The 27,104-nt window shown below is 42.3% G+C and overlaps 1 protein-coding gene across 4 annotated transcripts in view; it reads left to right on the forward strand.

The window, feature by feature from the left end:
• The first annotated feature begins 12,062 nt into the window (after positions 1 to 12,062).
• Positions 12,063 to 27,104, forward strand: part of ETV5 (ETS variant transcription factor 5) — a 58,809-nt gene continuing 43,767 nt past the window's right edge. The window contains exons 1-6 of one of the 4 annotated variants that reach the window (XM_089509411.1): positions 12,077 to 12,160; positions 16,503 to 16,582; positions 18,052 to 18,193; positions 18,350 to 18,437; positions 18,575 to 18,622; positions 19,032 to 19,082. In XM_089509411.1, the coding sequence (XP_089365537.1) occupies positions 18,149 to 18,193; positions 18,350 to 18,437; positions 18,575 to 18,622; positions 19,032 to 19,082 (232 nt within the window). In that variant the 5' untranslated portion in view covers positions 12,077 to 12,160; positions 16,503 to 16,582; positions 18,052 to 18,148. Of the gene's footprint in view, positions 12,161 to 16,198; positions 16,415 to 16,502; positions 16,583 to 17,887; positions 17,904 to 18,051; positions 18,194 to 18,349; positions 18,438 to 18,574; positions 18,623 to 19,031; positions 19,083 to 27,104 lie in introns of those variants that run through there. The other 3 variants (XM_089509412.1, XM_089509410.1, XM_089509413.1) reach the window with 3 other exon arrangements.

Below are 27,104 nucleotides of genomic sequence, written 5' to 3' on the forward strand. Positions count from 1 at the left end.
ATGCCAGGGACTTTATGCATGTAAAGCATGTGCTCCACCACTGAACTGTGGCCCTTTCCCTCAAATGCATATCAGCCTTCACTCCGGACATTTTCATACTCTCATGAATGGGGTTTTTCTACCCCAGTTCAGTGCATACTCAGAAATCCTATGGAGAAACAAACTAACACTCCTTCAATATACATTCAGCATACAAATACACAAAACACAAACCAGACTCCAGATGGCAACACTGTTATGGACAACACTTGCCTTTGTTGCAGAAGTAAGCAGACTAAACTGCACTTCACTAGCATCTCACTAACCAAGTCTTAAGGGACTCTCAATGAAGCCAGAGAGAGAACCAGACATGCAAGCAGGAAAAAAAGAGCATCTCTCCATTCAGGCTGTAATGAATACACACTTCCTTCATAGTGTATTGTGCAAATACAAGCAGCCAAAGTAATTCTGTTCTGTCACCATCACATGTACTGTATATTTTATTGAGCATGGACTGCTCTTCCTCCTTTCCCATGAATCTTGTTGTTGTTCCCTGCATGGAATTGTGTGAATTTGTAATGTAGCCCATGTTTATATTGTCAGTTCTAACTGATGTGGTTTTACATCAAATAAAATGACAACAAAGCAATGTCTGTTTCTGAGATTCCTTTATATACTTATTCGATTTATCTGTTCATTAAAGTATTTTTATCCTGTCCTATATCACAGGATGTCAGGGTGGCATACAAGCAAAATCAATATCAATTGTTTTAAATCAATTTACAACAATTTAAATAGTCTAAAAACATGTTAAATAATTTAACATCTGAATCATTAAACAATGAAACAGTTTTAATATCCACAAAGATTTAGGCAAATCATTAGATCCCAAACGTTTTGATCTATTAAAAAGCACACTTTATCCTGGCACCAGAAAGAATCCAGAATTAATGTGTACCAACTAGATTACTGCACTACATTCTTACACTGGAATAGCACTGCTATTCCACTTTAACAGCTTAGCAATTTACGTGTAAGAAAATGCAACCCCCAATAGAAGAAGTGCTTTCTTGTCCATGAAGTTGCCTGTGCTTACAGTCACAAGGGGCCAATGATGAATTCAATCTGTGTTATCTTCCTATCGGTTTACATTACAAAAGGGCCAGAAATTTATTTTACTGCTCTAGTAATAGAATGAAAGAAATGCCCCCCCCCCCCCCTTTATGACAATGCTTGGAATCCCTCAATCAGCTATTGGCCCATGCTGGCTGAGGAATCCTGAAAATTGTAGGCTCAAGTCTATGAAAGCTCATGCTACTAAACCTCTCTCTTTCCGTTAGTTTCAAAGGTACTACAAGATTCCTTTGCGAACCTTAGGTAGTTCCTTTAAATTTCAGGCCGAACCTTGTATTGGATCCCCCTCCCCACTGACAGGAAAGCCATCAGCAGCCACTGAACTCAACCACACCTCACTGGAATGTAGGAATCTGATTTATATTGGTTAAAGCAATTTGTCCATCTAGCTGAGTATTGCTTGTTCTAACTGGCAGCATCTCTCCCGTTCAACCCAGTATCACTTTTTCTGGGTAGACTGGCAAAGGAGGCCACCTCATACAGTTCAAGTAGTAAAGCATAGCATCTCAGCTCCCATGGCAAAATGTCAGGCAAAAGAAGCTAAGCATTCATGCACATTTAGCAGCTAACAGTGGCATCACTAGGATTTGGTGTCACTTGGTGCAGTAACTCATGGTGTCACACACACCCCTTGACCTCCGCCCATACCACACTATACAGAATCTTTAGTAATGCTTTGTACTGATGTTACTCATAAATCAGAATTCCCATATATCACTGAATGTTATGGTAATAGTTGACATGAACAACAAGCAAAATTAAAAGTATGCCTTTAAATTACAGTAATAATAACAAACTTTTATTTATATCCCGCCTACTCCGATTAGGATCATATGCACAGCCTAATTGTATATACATATACATATACATAGTTTCATGTACTTAATGTGTAAATTTGGTAAAATGTGGTGTTTTTAAAGGTTTTTTTTTTAATTTTAAAATTAAAAAAAATTAAATGTTTCAAATTTTAATTTTTTTAAATATACCTGGGGTCTCTCCTTTTTCCTCCCAATGAGTACCACCTCACTCACACCATATCTTCAGCATTTTAATGGGACACAGGTGAATGCCACAGCCCATTTCTGGGTCCAGTGTTTAAAGAGCAATTGAGCAGTGGTGTCAAACACCCCTCAGGCTGTCACCTGGTGCAGTCCGCAATGTCTGCATCCCCCACACTCCACTAATGATGCCACTGGCAACAAGGAAAGGCTCTTATATGCTTTCTGCTAGCCAATAATTTAATTCTGTATATTAAAAAAAGAGAACAAGTAATAGTAATAAAACAGTTATGCAGGTTGAAAGCAAGGAGCAATGACAGTGAAGGAGTATCTGTCTTCTTCTACTGTGGGTCATTGTGTATGATAATGGACCTGGTGGACAGCAGTTGTGGGATGTGTACTCAGTGGAATAAGCAGCTGTAATTTGCTCAGGGAAGAAGTTGGTTCCTCCTAAGGTTGGAAACCTTTAGGACTGCAACAGGAATAAATAGTAGCATTCCAATCTTAGGATGACAGTTCTACACAGAGAAAATGAAGTGTTAGAGAAGAAAGGCATCACTTCAAACAAAGGGAAGAGATCTTTCAAAAGGGACCCATTCTTCCATGGATGAATAAACAGATAGATATTTGCACTGATAGACCTCTTGGGGCAGTAGGGCTTGTGATAATGAGGAGAGACAACCATTAAGGACATAGACTAATTCCTAGTCTATGTCCCTATTGATTGCCTCTTTTCATTATCACAAGCCCTCCTGGGCATGGACAATTGAAAGTGCTGGTCTTGACCTAGAAAGCCCTATCTGGCTTGAGTACAGACAATCTGAATTTGTGCCCTTGCTTATGCGTGAATGGCAAATGGACTGTGGACATATTGTGGTGCGCATCTGTGGTGCGAGCCTCCACGCGCCCACGGGCATGCACCGCCATTCAAACCTATAGGGCTTGAATATTGGCAAGTTTCCATTTTTGCGGGGGTGGGGGGTGGGGTGGGGTCTGAAATGGATCCCGTGAAAATGGAAGGCCGACTGTATATATAAATATACAGTCGAAGAGGACCAACCCTCCCTTCAGCCACCATCTGGGAGAGAGAGGCAGGTCAGCTCCAACTGCCTTCCTCGAAGAGGACCAGCCCTCCCTTCAGCCACCATCTGGGAGAGAGAGGCAGGCGAGCTCCACCAGGCCTGCCTGGAAGAAGCAGAGCCCTCCCTCCGGTCCATCTGCCTTGGTCCAGGCCTCAGAGGGAGAGAAGAATGCTGGACCTGATCCCCTCCCCCCTCACCATTCCCTTCTCCTTTTGTGTCGTGTCTTTTAGATTGTAAGCCTGCGGGCAGGGAATTGTCTGGTTAAAAATAATAATAAATGTAAGCCGCCCTGAGAGCCATTAGGGCTGAAGGGCGGGATATAAATACCTAAATAAATAAATAAATAAATAAATTAAACCAAGGTTGTTCCATTTTTCATGTGCATACTGATAATTTTGGATAAAAAGTTTGCTGAAATGTGAACCTTATTTTGTAGCATGGGTACCTATCCCTATTCTTTCCATGTTATTCAGCCTTTAGGATTCTTTGGCCTGTTACAGACAGGCCAAAATAAAGCTGCTTCGAGTCACTTTGGAGGTATGGTATTTCAATGATGCATGCGTCTGAAGAGTCCAAAAGCCGCACCAAAGCCACGCTTCAGTCCTAAGGACTGGAGAGCAGCTCTGGTGTGGCTTTTGGACTCTTAAGACTCATGCATCATTGAAATACCATACCTCCAAAGTGACTCGAAGCAGCTTTATTTGGCCTGTCTGTAACAGGCCTTTGTTTCTATTTTTAGTTGTAGAATGGCACATAGCATTTGGAAGATGGCATGATGAAGAGGAGATAAATGCGAGGTAAGAGGAAGCCTTTTGTTTTAGTTTAGGAAATAGATGACATGGGAAGATATGATAGAAAGAGCAAAAATATCAGTACTATGAAGAAGGTAGAGAATGGGAGAACATAAATGAAACCTCCAAAGATACTTCTATAGGATCTATAGTGTACTAGATGCTGATAAACCAATAGTCCTATCTTCCTGCACATTTGGCCTAGTTGCAAACAGAGGGGTGACTATGTATATATATACACACACACTCCTTCTAAAGACCACTTGAAAGCTTCTTCCAAAAACCATCCACAGATGGAAAAGACTTGATAAAAAGGAGCTTCTTTGTCATAGGTTCCATTAATTGATGTATGCTTGTAGTCAGTTTCACTGGACACAAGATGAATTATGACCATCATAAATGTATTAGTCCTAAAGGTGCTATAAGACTCTTTGTTGATTTTGCTGAGACAGACTAACATAGCTAACTCTGGAAATTGTGCAACGAAAGGTTTTTCCCTATTTTACGACAGCTGTATCGATTTCATCCACTTTGAGTCTCACTATAATATAAAAGTTATAAATAATGTCATGTCTGAGAAGCTCCCCAAACAGTAACTGTCATGCCTTGGCCCTTCCATAATTACAATGTAGCCTCTAAAACACCTTAATGCCTATTTGTTTCAGCTTTCTTACTGTAATCATTAAGAACTTCGTGATGTTGTGTTGTTCTGTGCCTTCAAGTTGTTTCTTACTTATGGTAAACTTATCATGGGGTTTTCTTGCCAAAATTTGTTCAAAGGAGGTTTGCCATTGCCTTCCGCCAAGGCTGACAGCATGTGACTTGCCCAGGGTCACTAAGTGGATTTCCATGGCCAAGCAGGGACTCAAACCCTGTTCTTCAGAGCTGCAACTCAACAATCATATTACTACACCACGTTGGCTTTCAAGAAGGTGCTGGATAGTATATTTTCCCCTTAAAATATGGACAGTAAACACATCTATTAAATGGCCTTAGGAAGTTTTCTAGCAATCTTCTTGCTGACATGACCTGAAGTTTGGGAATATAATTTTTGTGAACTATAGTTCCCAGAGTTCCACAGCTAGCTTGGCAATTGCCAAAGATGCCTGGGATACTATGGAAGCTTTAATCCGAAAGGTAAATGTTCTCCAAGCTTTGAAGTGAACCATCCTTCACTGTTCAAGGAAGTACAGCAACTTGTACAGAGGCGTAGGCTGCTAGGTTTAGCAAACTGGCAGCCCCCAGCACTCTCCAGAGTAGCCTTTGCCTCTATTGACTTCCTTAAAGCAGGGATGGTTCAGGCTCAATTGGAATGTAATATGCTCCATCAAAGATAAATCCTGGACATGAAGCATCATGTCCTTCATTATCTTCCTCTTCAACATAGATATGGAAGGGATGACATTGGGCAACAGTTCCAATGTTGTAAAGCAGTGGTGGATAAAGTGCAGCATGTGGGCCATGTGGGCCACCCAGGGGAGTTTTGAGGCTCCAAGTGTCCCTCGTGGATCAAAAGTTTTTTTGCTCCAAAATGTCAAAAAATTATCTCTGGGGCATTTCTACATGACAGGTCCACCTTAGGATTTGGACTTCCACCTTAGTGTCGGCATAAGTCAGAAACTACTTGAAGGCACGCAACAAGAACAACTGAAAGAAAGGGCTTTGGCCAAGGGCATCCAGTTATACAGCAGTCACTTTGGGTAGGGCATAGCATATGTCCTACATGCGTTTTTCCTTGGGATGCCTTTTAAGGACTATTTCAATGTTTAAAGTCTGATTTAAGTCACTGTAGCCTGTATAAATCAAAGCTTCTAATTTAAAAATAATCAGCGCCTCTCCCCACCTCAACCCCCCCCCCCCCGGAACAAAGATAAAAGGCAGCAGCAGGCAAACTCACGTGTCGCCAAAACCAAAGAAAAATCTCCATGTGAAAGGTATTGTGTTAAATTTAGAGCCTGTGATTTATTTTAGTTTTTTTTAAAGGAGCTATATTTAGTCAAATTTTCTCTTCCTTCCCTTCAACAGCCTTGGTTTGTGAAGCTTCAGCAGGGAAGTAAAACATGAAGGGGAAAGGATGTTTCAAACAATTCCTTCCATCTTCCCAGCTAAGACACTAGTCTTACTTAGGATTATGGCATCATAGGAATACCATAGGGTCCTCATATTTTGGACTCTTACCTTGTAAAGGGTTTATACACTGAAAACTCCACCAAACTGGTCCAAACTAGAGAGGTTGTGCCATAATTATTTCCTTGTGGCCAAATACCAGAACTGGTGGGTGCAAAGCCAGGCAAAAAAGGTCTAACAGAACCACTGGTACAGTCAATGCGCTAGTGTGATGTGGTGTGCCATATGAGACACAAAACATGCCTTGGAATCTGTTGTAGATCATTGTGCATATGTGTGGCCATCTGTCCCTTCATATACAATGCATGGAGTGCAGAACCAACCTAAGGCATACTGGTGCCTCAGGTGACAAATGAAAGGGCATTGCCAAGAGCCTGTAAAACTTACTTTTTTGGATGACATCTCTCAGGCCATGCTGCTGGAAGGATTCTGGGAGTTAAGGACCAATAAACTAACATATCCAAGCTCTGAGCAGGGTGAACTGTATTTCTGTTTAAATTAATGTAAGTATTTCTAAATTAGCATTTATGCATATAAACTAGCAGGTAAGTGTTATGCCAATGAGAGCCCTGTTTTATCACATTTTCTAGTTATTTGCAAGTGGCCGCCATCAAAGTTGCCCTAAACTGAGTCAGTCCATCTAGCTCTGTTTTGTCTAATGAAGGAGTGGAAATCTTGCAACTCTCCTGAGGCTGTTGGACTGGATATTCCAGCATTCCTCACCGTCAATTATGCTAGCTAGGACTCCTGAAAACTGCATTTCTGAAAACTGCAGTTCAAAAGGCCACATGATTCCCACTCTGGTCTACCAATTCACAGGAGCGTTCTAGGTGTTCAAGAAACCAGAATCTTTGTCATCTCCTTACCTGGAGATGAGAGGGAGTAAACCTTGGCCTTTTATATCTAAAACAAGAACTTATTGAGCTGCAGCCCTTCCTCCAAAAGCCTATAATGGACAAGGCTCTCTTCTCCCACATACCAGCAACGAGAGCTTGCTTGGTGTATGAACTGGAGACCTGTACCATCACAAAGTGATGCTCTTAATGCTAGTCTGGTCAGAACTTCAAAAGATTACCTTTGGTACTACAGAAAGCAGACCCTCCCAGCTAACATGACTACTGGCAGTGGAGGAACTATGGTAGCTTTAGTCCAGAATAATAACGTTTCCCAAGCTCTGATCTACTTAGCTAATGTTTTCTGTCTTTGCCTAAAGGTGAAACAGCCTTCATCCATCGATTTGGTATAATGGCAAGCAGAGTCAATACTGGAACTTCATTTTACACAATGAGAATCAAAGTACTCTCAGGGAAAGAGGTGAGCCAAAAATAAGTTGAAAGAAAGAAAGAAAGAAAGAAAGAAAGAAAGAAAGATTTCTCAGTAAGAAAGCAAAACCTGGCAACAAGCTGCTTAGCTTCCTCTTGTAACCAGCTGGTCTTTCTGAATCATCAGCCAATGCCAAAACAGGAGAGAAAATTGGACCAAACCCAGGTTTTGCTACAGTTAGCTATGCTGATATCAGGTGAGCATATGAGTGTGTTAAGATCAGACAAAAATCAAGTTGGGATGAAACATTCAGTCTGTGTAGTGGGAATGTGTGGGGAAATGGATTCCACTGGTGGAGGTAAAAGCCAAACCAGGTTCACATCCCTTTTGCTTTCTGGCTTTGTCTCAATCTGTCCTCTGAATTGCTGTTTCTTCAAGCCTTATAAAGTAAAGTACTGTATGTGCCTTCATAGTTACCCCTTAACTTATGATGACCACATACATTTTTTAGGATTGTTTTAGGCAAGGAATACTCAGAGGTGTTTTACTATTGCCTTTCTGTGAATATAGCCTAAAGCACCTGATATTACCTGTTGATTGTCCTTACTACTACTAACTAGCTGAGACCCTGCTTTCCTTCCAAGATAAGATGGGATCTGGTGCCTCCAAGGTATGTAGTGTGTTTCCTTTTTCTGCTGTCTTAGATCTGCTGTTTCATTTTTATCAGATCTCTTCTGCCTCCATCCGCTCTCTATGCTAACCTCCCTCCAGTTTTCGTCTCTGCCCTGCTTGTTCTTCTGTAGGCAACCAAAATGGTCCTGTCTCACGTCTGTTATGACCTTCTTCCATATGTGCTTTCTTAGATTACCTGCTTTGTTGTATACATTATTAATGGGAAATCACTCCACAATGTTTTTAAACTAGACTGCAGATCATTCTCTTGCAATCACTGTTGCTGGGTAAGTGATTTCCTTTCTCTGGCTTTACGCCTCGCCTCTGATGTACTTGCATGGTGGCCCTATTGAGTCAGTTGACATGTTAGCTAATTCCTAAGTTGGAATCTTGCCACGCACCACAAATTGAAGTATAGGGTGTGAGCATTGCCTGGAGCAGAGCCTGGAAAAGTTACTTTCTTGGACTATAATTCCCCAGATAGCATGGCCAGTCAGCATGCTAGCTATGGGATTCTGGAATATACTGTATAACCCAAAAGGGAATATTTTCCAGACTCTGAGCTGATGGTGCCATAAAAGCACAGATGCACACCTGGCCATAGTTCCCATAGTTTTTTCAGCTTGTGCTAGGTGGCTCAAGCATTTGAGGGCACTTTATATCCAAGAGGTTAGATTCAATAAGTACCAGTACTGGATTCCTATGTTCTACCATGTCAATGGCAGTGCATGAATACCTTTACACTGCTTGTGGTGTATAGTTGCCTACATAAACTGATCATGCAGTCCAGACTCCTGTCCTTTGTGACAACCACAAGTTGTTCTTGACTGCACACAATATACACACTTAGAAATGTTAACCAGAATTTGTAAAAGTTCCCAAAAGGGAGTCTAAATACCCTAAAGGCACCAGATCTCAATTGATCTTGGAAGCTAAGCAGGATCAGCCCTGGTTAGTGTTTGGGTGGGAGACTGCCAACAAATACCAGGTAGGCAATATTTCAGAAGAAGAAACTGGTAAAACCACCTCACAGTATTCTTTGCCTTAAAAAACCCCTATGAAATTCATGAGGTCACCATAACCCAAAAGGTGACTTGAAGACACATGCATACACAACACAGAATTCCCTAACTCCTCCAGTCAATATGGCCACCATTTTTGTAGAATGAAAAACAAAACATTACCAAGTGCTGGCATTAACCCAGGAGCCTTCATCAGATGTCTGCATCTACATCTCCTAGCCTGAAAAAAAGAGTGGAACCATACTTCCATGCTCCTGCCTGTTCCCCTGCATTATTTTGTGGACTTCTGAAGAGCCCTGTGTGCATACAGCTGAAGCGATGGAGGCTTCCAAACCCATCATCCTTTGCCATTGGCCATATTAATGGGAGCTGAACAACATCTGGAAGATTACCGTTGCCCACGCCACCACACTGCACTAGTGGTGCCAGCCATCATTCCAATGAAAGAAGAGTTTGCCACAGGTGAAGTCTAGATTGCCAAGATAACACTTGCATAATGAGGGTCAGCTTGACAGAATCTGACAGGTGTGGTGAGAATACACACATCTGTGTGTTGCTGTGCTCATCCAGAAGTGACAACACAGTTGCTTCACCAAGTGCCACATGTGGGCTAAGTTGCAATCGAGACACCACTGTCCGTGCATTGAATGAGCCAATTGAGCAACAACTACCCCACAAATGCAGCTCAACCCAAATGTGTACAATCCTTATGTGCACCACACCTTCTGATAGTAATCTGCGAACGTGAAATGGTTGTGGGTAGGCAGCACTTTCTGGATGTGATATGCCCCAAGCATGGCAATGGAGTAAGTGTGGGCTGACCTCAGGTTTGCATACATAATGCGATTTTTTAAAATGCTTGAACAATTGTAGCCCTGTAGTTCTCTGACATGTTTTGAATTCATAAAGCAGTAGTAGTCAGGATCTTTTCTGAAAAGGCCTAACTAGTTGATGCCAAGTGGCCCTCTTGCATAAGGGCTTTGAAACTGCTGTGCTGGATCAGACCCACAGCTTAGTCCCAGAGTCTACCAGCCAATATGGCCATGCATTTTGGGAGCTGAATTCCAAAACCATCACATTTCCAAGTTCTCATCAAGCCATTTTTATTAATAACAGACAGGAAGTCACTTTGTGTTCATGATCCAAACTTGGATCTTCTTGGTCACAGATGGAGCAGTCAGATAATTGCTCCCAATCATAGACAGCAACAACTACCTGATGACCTTAATGACCTTAAATCACCTTGTGCCTGACTAAAACCTGCATTTCCCATTGCATTAAAAAAAATCCTACTGCACATTTTATGTTCCTACTGCACACAATCTATCCAGCTACACCTTGGAATAATCTCTACATTTAATAATAAGATGATGAAATCTTTTATTTTTTGACTGCACATAAGGCATCTAGCTGCACCCTGGAATAATGTCTGCTGAGCAAGGACACAGGATGAGAAACAACATTTTGGGAGTGGGAGAGCTTGCAGATCAAGGGCTTGCATTCCCAGATATCCTTTTTCTAGAAATGAAACACCCTTGAAGAAATTCCCACAGTTGAAAGTCTCCATCCTCTTTTGCTGAGGATTTTAATTCATCGTTTTAGTTTATTGTGTACACATCCATAAAGATAAAGGGCGGGTTTAAAATGTTTTACTATAGGAAGAAATTAATAAAGGAAACGTGGGGGAGTGACCTTCTTTGATAAGGATGATGATGATGATGATAATTTTGTCACCATTCTGACCGGCAGAAGCAAAAACAGGAGGCAAATCCTCTAGTGGACTGATCTTTGGTCCAAAGGGATCATCTTCATCATCGGTCCAAAACACACTGTAGAAATAATCCTGTTTGAGACCGCTTTAACTGCCCTGGGTCAATGCCAGGGAATTCTGGGAATTGTAGTTTTGTGAGATATTTAGCCTTCTATGTCAGAAAGCTCTGGTGCCAGAATAAACTGCAGTTCCCAGGATTCCCTAGCACTGAGGCAGGGCAGTTAAAGTGGTCTCAAACTGGATTATTTCTGCAGTGTGTTTTGGACTTTGGGCATCCTGACTCAGTCTCAATTCAATGGACGGAGACAAACTAGGTCTCAAAGGGAATATCTTTTTGCCTTGCTAATGGAAATTAAATTATATTTCCTAGGCTTTAAGAATCTCCCAGTAGTACCCACATGGCCAGAAGGAGGGAATACAAACCCATATAAATAATATATATATATACACACACATACATACATATATAGCATTATTTATTTTATCTTTATATATCAATATATATAATTTATATAAATATAAATCCATATATATATAAACATTATATATATATATATATATATAAACAGTACTGTATATATATATATATATATAAACAGTACTGTATATATAAACATAAATCCATATGAATATATATATATATATATATAGCATTATTTAATATTCATATATTAAAATATATATTTATATAAATATAAATCCACTCATATCAAAATAAATGTCAGTCCATGCTTCTTGGTGCCGCTCAAAACGGAGGACATTCTGGAACGCCTCTTGGAGTGAAGTAGGACGCGTCCGGGAAAAGGAGGACGCCCGGGGATGGAGCATCCAGGCCCGAAGCAAACGTGGGGCGCGTCCCCTTTAAATCCCTCTCCCCTCCCCCTCCCTCTGGCCGCGCGATGCCTCTCTCTCTCTCTTTCTTCTTCTCTTTTTTTTATGAATGAAAACGCTCCTCGAACAAAGTATGTAAATGAAGTCCGCCTTGATTGGCTGCCTCCCTCCCGAGGGAGGAGGGGGGAGTGTATGGGGGGGAAAAACATCCCTCCAACGTTCCAAAGGGGCGGGATTAGAATCCGGCGCTGGGCCACGGCGGCCATTCAGGACAGGGAGGTGTCTTCGCCTCGGAGCCTGATTGGCCGCCCGGTAGGATAAACAAGCGGTGATTGACAGGGGCTGGCGGGGCTGCGTGGGCCAATGGGGACGGGAGTGAGGAGGGCTCTGGAGGCCGTTCGCGGGGGCTCCGGCGGCTGCAACCCGGCGGGGCTTCTAGCGACCGAGGAGGAGGAGGAGGAGGCGGCTGCGGCGAGGCTCCATGGGGCAGGTGAGTCCGGAGATAAGGGCGGGCGGGGAGCCCTGGGGGACACGGAGCGGGAGGATCGGGGGCGCAGGTGCTCCCTGGAGCAAGGTAACCAGGCGCCCTCCTTTTACCGGACGCGTCCTCCATGTCCGGGAGGAATGCCACAGTGCCCTCCGTTTTGAGCAAGGCTAAGGAGCATGGATTGATATCACTATGAATGTGTGGTTTTTTCCTCTTCTTCTTTTTTCCGGACGCGTCCTCCATGTCCGGGCTTCTGTCCAGGAGGAATGCCGCAATGCCTTCCATTTTGAGCATGGCTAAGGAGCATGGATTGATATTTCTAGGAGTGTGGGGGTTTTTTAGCTTAAAGGTGACTGGGCGTCCTCCTTTCCCCGGACACTTGCTCCATGTCCTCTAAGAGGAATGCCATAACGTCCTCCATTTTGACCAAGGCTAAGGAGCATGGATTGATATTTCTAGAAGTGGGTTTTTCTCCCCCAGATCAGAATGACCAGGCGTCCTCCTTTTCCCGGACGCTCCTTCCTTTTCAACCCTTCTGTCTGGGAAGCTTTCCCAAATGTCCTCCCTTTTGAGCATGACTAAGAAGCATGGATTGATATTGATATGAGTGTTTTCAGCCCAGGGTGACCTAGGCGTCCTCCATTTCCAGGACACGTCCTCCATTTCAACCTTCTGTCCAGGAGGAATTCCAAAATGTCCTCCCTTTTGAGCAGGGCTAAGGAGCCTGGGTTTATGCAAAATCGAAGGCTTTCATGGCCGGCATCCATCCACAAAAAGCTAAAGCATGAATTTATAGTTACAGTAAGTGTGTCGAGGTTTTCTTTGGCCGTGTCCTGTGTTGTTTCTTGGCTGTCCTACATTTTGGGGTGCCTCGTCCTCCTTGCCGTTGAGGACTTCTGGTTATCCTCTCGCTGGGGTTGCCATGTGGGATTGTGACCGATGTGGATGGATGGATTTTAGTGTGATACGTTGGTCATGGTGTGTACTGTATTGTGTGCATTCAAATCATTTCCGACTTATGGCAAACCTATCTTGGGGTTTTCTTGGCAAGCTTTGTTCAGAGGAGGTTTGCCATGGCTTTTCCCTGAGGCTGAGAGTGTGTGACTCCTCAGGTCACCCAGTGGCCTTCATAGGATTTGAACCCTGGTCTCCAGAGTCATAGTAGTCCAACGCTCAAACCACTGCGCCACACTGGCCTGTTTTTCCTTGAATGCCCTCCATTTTGTGGCACCTTGTCCTCCTTTGCATTTAGGACATCTGGTCAGGGTGACCAAAGGTCCTCTTTTTCCAGGACCTGTCCTACATGTCAGCAAGAATTCCAAAACAGCCTCCATTTTGAACATATTAAGAAGTCTTTTGAGTAGCACCACCTTTGCTGTTCTCCTTTGAGAAATGCACCTACTTGGCAGCCTGTCCTCACTGCAAATAGGAGGATGGGATGGAGCTGTTGTTGCTGTTGTTGACCTCAACCCATGTGGATGAAGTCCAAAACAATAGGGAGAGAATAGCAAAGTGTCCCACGCTACGTATCCCAAAATACATGTACTAAAAATGAAAGAAGATACTGGAAAACCTTTATGTATCAAAATATACTCATATGTGTAAAGTCGGATGCTTTCATGGCTGGCATCCATACATTTTTGTGGGTTTTTGGGGGGCTATGTGGCCATGTTCTAGAAGAGTTTATTCCTCATGTTTCGCCAGCATCTGTGGCTGGCATCTTCAGGAATAAACTATTCTAGAACATGGCCACATAGCCCCAAAAAACCCCCAACAAAAACCTATATTCATATGTGTTAACACCAACAACTAATGAAGGAGAGTGAAATCTATAAGTCACCATACATATAGCTATGAATGAAATTGCTAATGAAAAATCCAGTATAGTCCAAAGTTCTGCTGTAAACTGAATATGGCAGCAACTATAAATGTCGGGGGGAAATCTTCTGCTTGAAGAGTGCATCCAGTTCCGTGGAATCTTTGACATCGAATATGATTATAAGACAACTCACTAATCCATGGCAGCCAATAAGAGGCAGTAATTCAAATAATTGGCAATCATTTGGCTCGGGGAAGGAAGCAAGGCAGCGCAGGCAGCAAGACGGCTACCTCCGGAGTTATACAGCCATTTCGACATCAAGGTCTTCTTCAGTTGGGAATGAGACATTTCCAAGACCCCCATCATCCACTGCTCTGCTCAGGTCCTGTCAATTCAGGCCCATGGCCTCCTTGATGGGGTCCATCCATCTGGCCTGGGGTCTTCCTCTCTTTCTACTACCTTCCCTAGCATTATTGTCTTTTCCAGGTATTTATGCCTTCTCATGATGGGGCCAAAGTACAACAGCCTCAGTTACATCGTCCTGGCTTCCAGGGAGAATTCAAGCTTGATCTGCTCTTAGACCCATTTGTTTGTCTTTTTGGGTATCCTCAGCAGTATTCTCCAGCACCGCATCTCAAATACATCCATTTTCCTCTTTATGTGCTTTCTTCACTGCCCAGCTCTCCCATCCATACACAGCGATGGGGAATGCAATGGCTTGGATGAGTCTCGCTTCAGTATTCAGTTGAACATCTTTGCACATTAGAGGATAAATAGGACAGGATAATAAAACATAATAAAAATATAAAAGGAGAATAAAATGCAGTTGGCCCTCCATTGCCACATTTTTTTATCCATGACTTCAACCATCCATGGCTTGAAAATATTAAAATACATATCTGTAGTTGTTGTTGATAACAACCATCGAATCAATCTCGTGGCGCCCCTGTGGATGAGGCATCTCCAAGACCCCTTGTCCTCCATTGCTCTGGTCCTGTAAACCCATACCTCTGACTTCCTTAATAGAGTCGATCCATTTGGCACCCAGTCTTCTTCTCTTTCTACATCCCTCCACCTTTCCTAGCATTATTGTTTTCTTCCAATGATTTGTGCCTTCTTACGATGTGGCCAAAGTACAACAGCCTCAGTTTTGCCATCTTGGCTTCCAAGGCTTGATTTGTTCAAGGACTCATTTATTTGTCCTTTTGGTTATCGGTGGTATCCTCAGCACTCCTCTCCAGCACCACATCTCAGATATATCGATTTTCTTCCTATCTTCTTTCGTAACCATCCAGCTCCCACATCCACACATTGTAACAGGGAATACATAGGGATTGCATAGGATAGGATAACATGGGAATACATACAAATAAGTCTACGAAAGTTCATGCTGCCAACTTCTTTCATTTTTTGAGTCTCAAAGGAGCTACAAGATCTCTCTGCCTTGGGATGGCTAGGACAGGATAATAAAAATAACAAAAGGAGACTTTAAAAGCATCTGAGGAAGTGGACTGAAACCTATGAAAGCTCATGCTGCCAACTTCTTTCTCAGTGAGGCTCAAAGGGGTTGCAGTACTTATTGACCAGCTGTAAACTGCTCTGTAAGCCTTTGGGGCTGAGTGTTTTTAGGGTATGAATACTCTAAAATAAATAAAAGAATGCAGTACTGATTCTACAGACTTAACACGGCTGTATCTTTGGAAAAAGAGAAATAAAATATAGCTCTGTGTGTAACCATATGGAATGGGTGTCTGCTTATTGTGGATGTTTCCAGCTTTTCTCTGGTGCCACAACTAACCAACCTTCCCAGAATTCCACAGCCTTGAGCCATGGCACTTAAAGCGGGTTGAAAGTGGATTATTTCTGCCCTGTGGATGGATCCCTGGGGTCCCTTTTGTGTGCCAGGCAGAGGAGCCGCAGCAGTGGCTCTGCTTTCCTTTTCCTTTTCTGGGAGGCTGCCTCCTGTGCTGTGTGTGGATGTGGGCGATTTTTATGAATGGAGCTGGCTTCTTCTTCTTCTCCTGTGTGAATGGAGCCAGGCCTGGCTGGAGGGCGGGGGAGCCCTTGGGGAGGCGGGCCATGAATGGAGCGAGCTGGTCCTCCTTTTTTGTGAATGGGGGCCCTGGGCGGGATCTGGTTACACTCGACCTGCTGCTGCTGCTGCTGCTCTTCTTGTTGGGGCTGCTCCTGGGGCCATTCATAAAACTTAGGCCAGGCTCTGGCTTGTTAGGGTTGCAGGGGGCTCTTCTTCGGCTCTTTTTATTTCATCTCATTTTATTTCTATATATATTTCCCCCTCCCTCGCCTTTGGCTGGGGCTGAGTGCCAGCCATGCAACGTTTGTAAAGATGGTGTGTTGTTTTGCTGATCTTCTTCCTGGCTTCAAATCTCAGAGGCGGACGGAGTTGGGAACTGAGGTTCGGCCTTGAGCATCCAAAGGTTTGGTTTGTAGGCTTGAGCCCCTTCCCCACAACCACCCCCTTCGGCCTTTGGGGTCCTGTCTTCTTTTTTCTTCTTCTTTTTTTAGATTGAAAACCTGAGAGGAGGGAGTTGTCAAATTAACCATTGTATGCCACTCTGAAAGCCTTGGGGGCTGAGCATTTCAGGGTATGGATACTCTAAATAAATAAAAGAATAAATTCATTTTTTTATGCCTAGGGGCATTTTGAGGCGCCGCTTGCAACACTTGGTCTGGTGGGATTCAGAAATGGGGGTCCCTGCCCCTTATACGGAGCTATATTTTAGTCCCTTTTTCTTTTTTAGTCTGTAGAATCAGAATGTAGAGAGATCTTGTAGCTCCTTTGGGACTAACCGAAAGAAAGAAGTTGGCAGCATGAGCTTTTGAAGACTTCAGTTGACTTCCTCAGGCAGAGAGATCCTGCAGCCCCTTTGAGACTAACTTCCCCCCAAGTGTTATGAAACAGTGCCTTTCCCTCAGATTATTATTATTATTATATTAGCTATCATTTTCATCATTATCATTTATTTATTTATAGAGCACCGTCATTGTACATGGTGCTTTACAAGAAAAAGGGACAAAGGAAAAAACAGTTTATTATTATTATTATTATAAGTGCACCCATTTTGTCTTCTTGGTTCACACTGTTTTGGTAGAAAAGGTGATTTCTTTCAAGCAAGTTGCAGAAGTCTCTTGTGCATAACTTCGAAGTGGGTTTACTTAGGGGGAGGTGGCTGAAAAAAACATTCCCCTGTTAGCAGATTTCTTTTCCACGTTGGAGCTGCCAAAGTTGCATCAGCAGAAGAAGGGGCTAAGCGATTTTCCATTTTGCGCTGGATTTCATGTCTGCTTCAACACCGAGACGGTGTGGAAACTTCTGAGTAAATTATTTGCGATTTCTTGGTACTGAAAGGTTTTTTTTTATAATATGCTTTTGCTATACTGCATTCCTTACCATGTTTTCTGGAAGCCCAAGCCCCATCCATATGGAGGAACCTGCATTGCAGTGTGTATGTGTGCGTGTGTGTCCCTGTGCATGTTTGTATGTGTGTATTGGAGGTTAGGTTCAACTCGGAAGTTCATCTGGGTCCCTCCAAACCTTGGAACAGTTTCATGGAGCGGCTTTTCATCTCCTGAAAGCTGAGCTCCTTCACAAAGTAGAAGTGACTTTCTGTCCACTTGTTGCTATTTATATTTTATCTTTTGACCATGTAGGGAGAAAATGGACTCCGACATGCAATGCGATCTCTGCCTTGTAATCCGGCCGTTCTTGTGTTTGTTCTTCAGGGGTTGTAATTCGTCTTTAGTGATGTCACGGCTGTTTCCACAGTAATGCTGTGACATCACGGATTAAAAGGTTTGGGACCTTTTGTGTGTTGGCTAAAAAAGACACGATGATTGGAGTAGCCACCTCATGAATTCATTGAATTGAGAGGGAAATACAAGAACGAATAGGTCCCCCTCCCCAAAGTAATGCTGTTTGGTGCACATGAATTAAGCACAGCAGCTAATCCTCAAAGATTGGAAACTGTGCTCAAGTGCTATTAGAGACAATCTTTTCAGGTGGCTTACGGGCAAAGCATATTTTAATTTCTCTCTCTGTCTCTCTCTTCTCCAGTTTTAAATCTGCCAGAGGTCGATTCTGAACTCTTCTCACCCTGGAAGAGCTCAATGCTAAAAACATTCAAGGGAATATTAAAGAATCTGCAAGCACAATGGATGGCTTTTATGACCAGCAAGTACCATTCATGGTCCCTGGGGTAGGTCTTGCACGGTTTTATCTCCATATGTGACTTTTGTTTTCCCAGCTTATGACCTTTCCCCACTCCCCCACCTCTCCTTTGGATGAAGTTTGCATTGATTCTTCTTTGGAAAGACTTGTCCTTCATGGTGACATTTCTTTGCTTGTGTCTCAGAAACCTTGCGGGGATGAATGTCGAGGGAGGCCAGTGAATGACAGAAAAAGGAAGTTTCAAGATACTGACTTGGCTCATGATTCTGAAGGTAGTAAAAAAAATCCCCTCCCCTTTTTTAAAAATTAAGATATTTGAATCATTGCCATTCTAAATAACACATGTACACTTTCGTATTCATGTAAAGAGAAAGAATATTTAATTTTTTAAATTTTTATTTTCTTTCAGAATTGTTTCAAGATCTCAGCCAACTGCAGGAGGCTTGGCTAGCTGAAGGTAAATTGCCATTGATGTATTCGTTTCTGTAAGCCTTCCACAACCTAAGATCTTTCAGAAGTCTTGGAATGTAAAACCTATCATTCCACAGGGTGGGGGATGATGGATTTTGCAGTCCAGCACCCCTGGAAGGTCCCCAGGCTATGGGGAAGGCCAGCATACATTTTTACTTTACTTTGTCATCTATTTATTATTCATTGCTTTCACTAATACTGTAAAATAGTACTTTCTTTGCTTATTGCCTTGTAAATTATCGCTGTGGGGATCATATTTTGTAATACAGGTTGCTTGTATGATGTTTATGTTTTTCTGAACTTCCAAACCACTTTGGGTTTGTCTTTAGCTTAGTTAAATAAACAGGGAAACTAAAAAGAATGAAAACCTTTTCTTTCTCTCCTTTTTTTTGTAGCCCAAGTTCCTGATGACGAACAATTTGTCCCAGATTTCCAGTCCGATAACTGTAAGTCACTGCCATTCTTTTGTCTGATAGCTGCAAAGCCTGTAAAGACATAGCAAAACATGGGATGGGTTCTAGTTACTCCTGTCCTCTCTCTATGTTTGTATTTTGCTTTTGTTAATAGAAATGTTGTCTCAGTATTTACTTTGACATGAATTTGTGGAATCAGCTGAACTTGGAAGAAAAAGGAGCTGCTAGAATGGTGTCACATTGGAGTCTCCATTAACAGCTCCCATTTAATTGAAGAATTTGGGATGTTTCTTTGAGCATCTCTGGGACTGCCTATTAACCTTGATCTCAGCAGAACCCTTTCAAGCCCCCATGAATACTTCATAATGTAAAAAGATATTAAAATCCATTTGACAGCAAGCACAAGAGCACTCTGTCTCTCACCAGCCCTGAGCCTCCAATTCCCTCAATGACTTTCCTGGCTATTATAGCTGTAGCTCACTTGCTACGGCTGTGAAGGACAAAGCTTTGCTGGTGAAACTTGAGCAGCTTTCGGGAGAATTAGTCATTGGCAAGCCAGTAAAGGCGGCTACAAAAGGGCGCCTGCATCACCACGAGAACCTTTCCTTCCCTTTACCATCAGAGACAAAAACACCTGAGCCTATTTTTGCCCCTTTGCATCCCCGCAGTGACTTATACACACTCCTGTTCTCTGCATATTTTTAGAGTGATCTGGGAGCATTAGAGGTTAAAGAAAAGCAAGATGTTCTTCTTAAACCCGTTAAGGGAAAACGTCATTCGGTATCCATTCAGGGGCCCTCACCCTCACCCAGCCCGTGTGTGTGTGTGTGTGTGTGTGTGTGTGTGTGTGTGTGTGTACTGAGCTGTGTTCAGATTGCCATAGAATCCAAAGGGAAGAAAACATCGCCTGCAGTAGAACGGATTCCTCATGCAAACTCTGTCACAGCATGCAGCAGAGTATTTTGTGCTACAGTAAACGCATGTTAATTATTGCCCTTTGATTACTTTGAAGTGAGTGGGAAGCTTGCCATGAAAGCTTCTTCAGACAGACAGCATATTTGCTGGGGGTTTGGTCCTTCCTCCCCCCCCCCCCATTTTTTTTCTTCCTTTCCCTTCACTCCTTTCCTGAGATGAAAGGCAGCCTGGAGTAAGAATTTTTCTCCCTGTGTTGACATTCTAGCCCAGCCCTTCCAGTTCTTGCTTGGAGCAGTATAAAACTGCAGTCAGGCTGCGTGGGAGGAGGTGTTGTTGGCAGAGGTGTGCGCTTGAATGCCTCTTGGCAGGCTTTTACAGCTCAGTAACCTGAAGGATTGTGGGAGAAACAAAATGTCTTCTCCTGAGCACTAGGCCTCTCTGTGTTGCTAACCTAGGGCAAGATGCTTTGGATGCTCTGCTGGGTTGAAGTGGCTTTCCTCTTTGGTTTGAGTAATGCCTTGCATTCACCATTTGCAGCAAATGAGTCGATAGCAAGAGGAGGGGGGTTCCTGTTGCAAGCTGCTTTTATATGAATGAATAGCTTCCGACCTCAAATAGCTCTAGGAATGCAACATCAAATATTACGGGAACAAAACAGATCTCTGGATGAAACAGGCTTGGCTTCTTACTTTTTTAAAAGAAATATTTTGAGTTTAATGAAAAGGATGGGGAAGATTTTAACTCTTTTAAAAGAAATATTTTGAGTTTAATGAAAAGGATGAGGAAGATTTTAACTCTCTGAGAAGCAGGAAGACTAAGTCACAGTGAGAAATATGTCTTCCAAAACCATTATTGTTTGATAGACCACCTTTAGAGGGGAGGGGGAGTCTAAGTACTGTCATTCTTGGGAAGAAAAGGTAATCTGGAGAAGAGAATATATAGAAGGGGAGTAGCTATGGGAAGAATCGAAATGGGGGGGGGGGGGATTCTGTCCCAGCAAATGAAATTCAGTCTCAAAATTTCGAGCATTGCAGTAACTTTAAAGCTTCTGCATTTAGAAATACATTTAGAAAAGCAGTAGGCAAAGTTATATAGGAATTGTGATCACAGCAAATGTAAGAGTTCTGGATGCGAGTGATTTCTCTGTCTCACTGTCTGCAGTGCTAGAAATTTGGAGAGTGAAGGAAAATTTCTTGGGAGGCAGAGTTTTACTGGAAAGGCAATGCCCTCATTCCCTCCCTGCTTGTGACCTTTCTGAAACACATTAATAAGAAAAACTGCTAATAAAGTGCCAGAATAGCTGTATAGGTCCAAAATACACTGCAGAAATAATCCAGTTTGAGACCGCTTTAACTGTCCTGGCTCACTGTTAAGGAATCTGGAGAATTGTAGTTTATTTTGGCACCAGGGCTCTGTGACTGAGGTTTAATGTCTCACAAAACTACAGTTCCTAGAATTTCCCAACACTGAGCAAGGGTCTCAAACTGGATTATTTCTGCAGGGTGTTTTGGACCATAGAAATATCTGAATAAAGAGAAATCAAGGGGGCATCTTTTTTGCACACTGACGAGTTTTTAGAACTCTTGCTAATAAGGTTTAGATTGATTGCATGATGATTCATGGTTTGGATTATTACCGTGGTTTCTGGCACAGAAATATAAATGTAGTATGACTATCATGTTAATCATAAACACACTTACTTGGAAGTAGGTTCCATTTAAACTGGAGGAGTTTGGTGCCCAGAAAATTCATCTGAGGCTGAAGCTGATCCTGTTTTTGTATCAAAGTTTGCTTGCAATGTGTGGGATTAGGAATGTTTAACCGCATCTCTCTGTGTTTTAAATTGGGGGTGTGGGTGGATTTTCATCTTCTTCTGATGTTTCCTATTATATAATTGCTTTACCTCTTTTTAAAATAATGTCCATGTAGATACAGTTTATAAAGTTTAATTTTTTCTGCAAGCTCTATGAAAGACACAATAGGTCTTTGCACATCCCTGCTTGCCGGCTGTATCTCATTCTCTGACAATGTGATTATAAGTTAGACCAACCTTCCTCAATTTAGTGGCCTTCTGATAAGGTTGACTACAATCCCAATTATAGCCCTGCTGACTGGGGATGGTGGGAATTATAGTCCATTTGGAGGGCAGTAGATTAATGAAGGCTTTAAATCCAGGTTGGCTTTTTTATTGTTGTTCCTTCCTTCTTTTTTTAATGTGAATCATCCCCATTTCTTTTTACAGTTAGTTTTTCTGCCATCTGTCAGGCTCTTCCAGATACCAGTGTTTTGTTTTCACGCAGTAACTGTTCAGTTATTAGCATTTTCTTACTCAAGTTCCAGAAGGCTTCCTCCGTGGTATCATCTCTTTTTGGAGGAGCCCGTTCATCTGAAGAAGTAGGCTGTAGTCCACAAAAGGTTAGACCAAAACAAATTGCTAAGTCTTAAGACTATTTAACATTTCTACTGGAGCTTGGAAACATGTCTTCTTGGACTACAGCTCCCAGAACCTCTAGCAGCCATGCTGGCTGTCAAATTCCAATCATTGTAGCCCAGAAGCTCATTTTTCCAAGCTGTGTGTTACTCCCATTGCTTAGTGCCCCAATAGTGTCACTGACAAAGAAGACTTATTTTCCACTTCCACACATATGTATCACTTAGCAGACATTTTTAAAAATTCTTAAAAGACCAAGCAGTTATTTTCTGGTTTTGATATTCTTGTTTTTTATGATTATATATGGCTTTACATTTGTATGTGATTATACTGGCTTTTCTTTGAAATGTGAACTATGTTGGGTAGTTGCTTGGAGGGGTGAAATAAAATGTTTTTAAACCACGGATGGGCAACTGTGGTCCGCCAGAAGCTTTTGTACTGTGATTCCCATAGTCCATTATTGTTGGCTATGCTGGTGAGGGCTAATACAAGGCATAGGCCAAAACATCTGGGGAGGGACATAATTATCCTCCCCTGATTAAAACAAATGAACATAGGAACCCTTGTACAGACCCAAAAAGGAGATACCAACAAAGCCTTGCCATGTCTCCACAGCCATATCCTGCCTTTTTGTTAACTTTTTATTTGCTCTGAGAAGCAGAAATGGTGCCTGTTATCATGAGAAGTGGAGTTCAGTAAGCCAGTAAGGGTTAAAAGGGCAAGTAATTACAGTCTTCTTTCTGTGTGTTCCCGATAACACCTTGAATTATTAAACAGGCAACTACCTCCTTTGGTTAAGAGGAGGATTTGTGGATAAAGATAATAATTTGGGGCAGACAGTGGTGCTTTCAGAACTAAAAGCAGATTGAATAAAGAGTTGAGTGATGGTGATCCTGGGATGTGAATTTATCCCTGTTTTCCATTTGCTGAATATGTTTTTCATCTTTCTGTGTCAGTTAAAACACCCTGACAAATCTATTTGGCCAGAGGTAATGACAGACGACAGTAATGGGTATACCCAGAAATTTGAAAGTTCTCCAGCTAATGTGCCAACTGGCTCTACCTATGGCCTCTGGAAATTAATACCTTTTTAAATCCACTGTCAGATCTCTTTAAGATTGTTGTCTGGCTCCAGAATGTGCTGGTTTTGTGCTGTTCTAACACAGATGAATTGAGATAAACAAATTAAATGACTGTTGGTTCCATGTAGTTTTCTCGTGGCACACGAGAGAACAAATATTTTAAAATAAAGTTAGCATGCCATGTCTCCAGGTGTAAAAGCCTTTTAAAATCGCCAGATTTCTATTGATCAATGCCATCTCTTTCAGTATTGACTGTTTTAACCATTTAATTGGAATCTGTCTCAATGAAAGAGTTTTTGGTAATCAAGTGTTAGACACTGTTAGAGTAGTTTGACCAAAAATTAAGCCCTCTGGATGTTGTGGTTGACAACTCCCATCAATTCCAATCAGCATAGCCGATAGTCAGAAATTATTGGGGGGGGGGGGGAGCGGTTATCCCAAATATCTGGTGGGCACAACTCCCATCATCCCTATTGAACTTGTAAAACGTCTAGAGGATATCCAGCTAGGGAGATTTCAGTTAGAGAACATTAATGTCTTCATTCTTTCAATAAAGGTTTTCCAGTGGGTTTCTAAAATAAATTTATAAATTGAGATTGCTAATCTGTGTCTCTAAAACTAGACATTTGAAACTTGTTAGGTCAGTCCTAGGAAAGTGAAGAGAGCTATTATTTCAGAGTAATTCATACCTGTGTATTATTTGCAAGAGGGGGAATGGTTCTGAAGAAAGTTTATCTGTTTTCTGGTTGAGACCATCACTGTAGACAAAAAGGAAGCTTTTTGGGGAGCAAAGTTCAGGATCATTGTGAGATTGCTTCAGAATAGTATGAGACTTGAAACTGAGGAACATTGACCCATGACTTTTGATCTCTCTCTGGCTCTCCTTCTGACCCCATTTTGGCCAAGACAGTGAGCTGGTAAGGAAAGGGTTTGTCTCATAGAAATGTAAATCCTTCCAGTACCTTCTGCTCTCCAGCTAAGTACTCTGGAGCTAAGCAGGTGTGCTGTGGTGCAGCTCAGCTGGCTTTCCATCTCTTATGTTGCCAAGCAACTGGACTGTGTGTACAGGTTGCTTTGGAGCTGGTAGCAAGCAGCTGCAGAAAGGAAATCACACTAGCCTGGGAAACGATGGGTTGGAAATAAAGTGATGCTTCCTCAGAAGATCAGAGCTTGGAAGAGTTATTTTTGGACTGCATGTCCCAGAATTCCTTAGCCTGGAAGGTTCTGATTGTTGTAGTCCAAGAAAGTAGATTTCTAGGCTCCATAAAATACAAATGGATAGTTAGGTAGTTGGTATTATGCAAGCAGGAATACCTCTATGAGGAGGGTTTGGGACTTGGCAGACTTGGGTCAAGTCAGTCATTAAACTCCTTCTCGCTTTTTCTAACCAACCTTGCAGCATTGTTGTGCGGATAAAGCAAGGAAGACCAGAGTCATGTAGGCTGCCTTTAGCTCACTGAAAGAAATGCAAGACATCAATATAACTATTCAATGAATAATTTATGAAAGCATCCCCCATCTAATGGCAGTCTGGGGATATGACACTAAAGAGTACAATATGGCAAAGTTCTCCCACCAAGCTTTCCCAGGCTGAATGTCCCCCTTTATTTTGACCATATGCTCAACATTTGGTGTGTCTGATGCGAGGGAGAGATCCAGACAGCTGGATGGACCTAGTTTAGGGAAGGCTAGCTTCATATTCTAAGGCCCAGTGGTGTCACTAAGGTTGGTGTCACCCGATGAGGTAACTCATGGTGTCATTGACCTCCTCCACCCATACCACACCATACAGAATCCTTAGTAATGTTTTTTGTACTGACATTACTCATAAATCATAATTCTGATATATCACTGAATGTAATGATAATAGGTGTGACATAAACAACTAGAAAATTAAAATTATACCTTTGAATTACAATATCATATGCACAGCCGAAATGTATTTACATGTACATAGTTTTGTGTGGTTAAAGTTAAAATTTAGTAATATGTGATGTTTTTAAAAGATATTTTAAATTAAAAATTAATTTAAAAAATTAAATTTTAAATTGCTTTTAAAACCTAGGCTCTCCTTTCTCCTCCAGCTGAGCTTTGCCCCAGTCACACCAATTCTTCAGCAGTTTAAAAGGAGGCAAGAGAATGCTACAGTTCATTTCTGCCAAAAAAAAAACCCAGATGTTTGGGGAGCAGTGGTATCATCCCCCATTTAGGGTGTCACTTGGTGTAGCCCACACACCCCTAGTGATGCCCCTGCTAAGACCACACAGTACTATAGTTTGACCCTGGTGAAAAATCTGTTTCCATTTGGGCTGTCAGCAGGTTTTTCAGCCCTTGTTCTGCTTTTCCAGACTTTAGATGAGCTCTTCCTCTGAAAAGTGTACTAGTCATCAAAGCTGCAGTGAAAATGCATATTTCAGCACAGGCCTCAATCAGGAGAATCATATGGTTGATGCCATTCTCATTTGTGACTTGAGAAAGCCGATGGGGAATTGCCAGAGGAAACTGCCATCATTATTCTGCCCCAAAAGAAAGTATGTTCAGCCAGCTTTCCTTTTGATGCACTAGCTTTCTATGTGTAGGGAGAGCTTGCATGGCGGTGAGGTAAGAAGCATTCAAATATGGGATTCCACAAAGGCAATCCCAAGTGCTACATCACATAATAATAATAATAATAATAATAATAATAATAATAATAATAATAATAATTTTATTTATATACTGCTATTCCAAAGATCATAGCGGTGAACAGCAAGTAAGCTAATTAGCAAGTAAGCTAATTTGCCCCCAACAGTCTGGGTACTCATTTTAGCGACCTCGGAAGGATGCAAGCCTGAGTCGAGCTTGGGCCCTTTTGCTGGTCTTGAACTCGCAACCTTGTGGCTTTGAGTGAATGGCTGCAGTACAGGCATTTAACCACTGCGCCACCAGGGCTCCTGGTTGTGCTGCATCACATGTTTGTGCTGATTGTATCGTCTGGCTTGTACTATTTGCACAGGTAGACCTGGGGTGATAGGAAGGATAATGATAATTGTTTAGTCAGGGACATAGCCAGGATTTGGGGAAGGGGGGAGGTCCAGACTAAGTGCCACCATTATAATGGGGCTTGGGTGCGACGGTGCACGCCATTCGTTGTATTTAACGGAAGAGAGGGGTCCTTGGTTACATCAGTGGTTTAGTTGGGGGAGGCCTCCATCAAACTCATGGTATATCTAGCTTCTACACAACTGAGTGGGCAGGACTTTGGCTCTACAGATGGTTTGGCTAACGAATCCCATCTGCTGCATAAGCAGAGCAAAAGGTTGGGTACTGGGAGAGTTTCCATTTAAAACATAGGGGGCCCCATTCCCCTTCCCCAGACCTCTTTTTATCATCTTATATCTTGTATTGCTATATATCTCGATGGTGCAAAAATGGCCCAAACTAACCCAGGACAGATATGAGGCAGAACCACAATGGTACAAAATGCTGCCATTTTGCAGCACTGCTTTCTCAGTGCTATTTCAGCCCAATTGTCTTGCTTGGCTGCCATGGCACAGGTAAGCAAGGCCACAGCCCTTGACACTTCCTGTCCCAAGGAGTGCCACATTCCTGACTACCTGCCTGCCTCAGCATGCCAGGACACATCTT

This window comes from Sceloporus occidentalis, unplaced genomic scaffold, assembly GCF_023333645.1.
Source record: "Sceloporus occidentalis isolate IW3139 unplaced genomic scaffold, rSceOcc1.0.p SCAF_2, whole genome shotgun sequence".
NCBI lineage: Eukaryota > Metazoa > Chordata > Lepidosauria > Squamata > Phrynosomatidae > Sceloporus > Sceloporus occidentalis.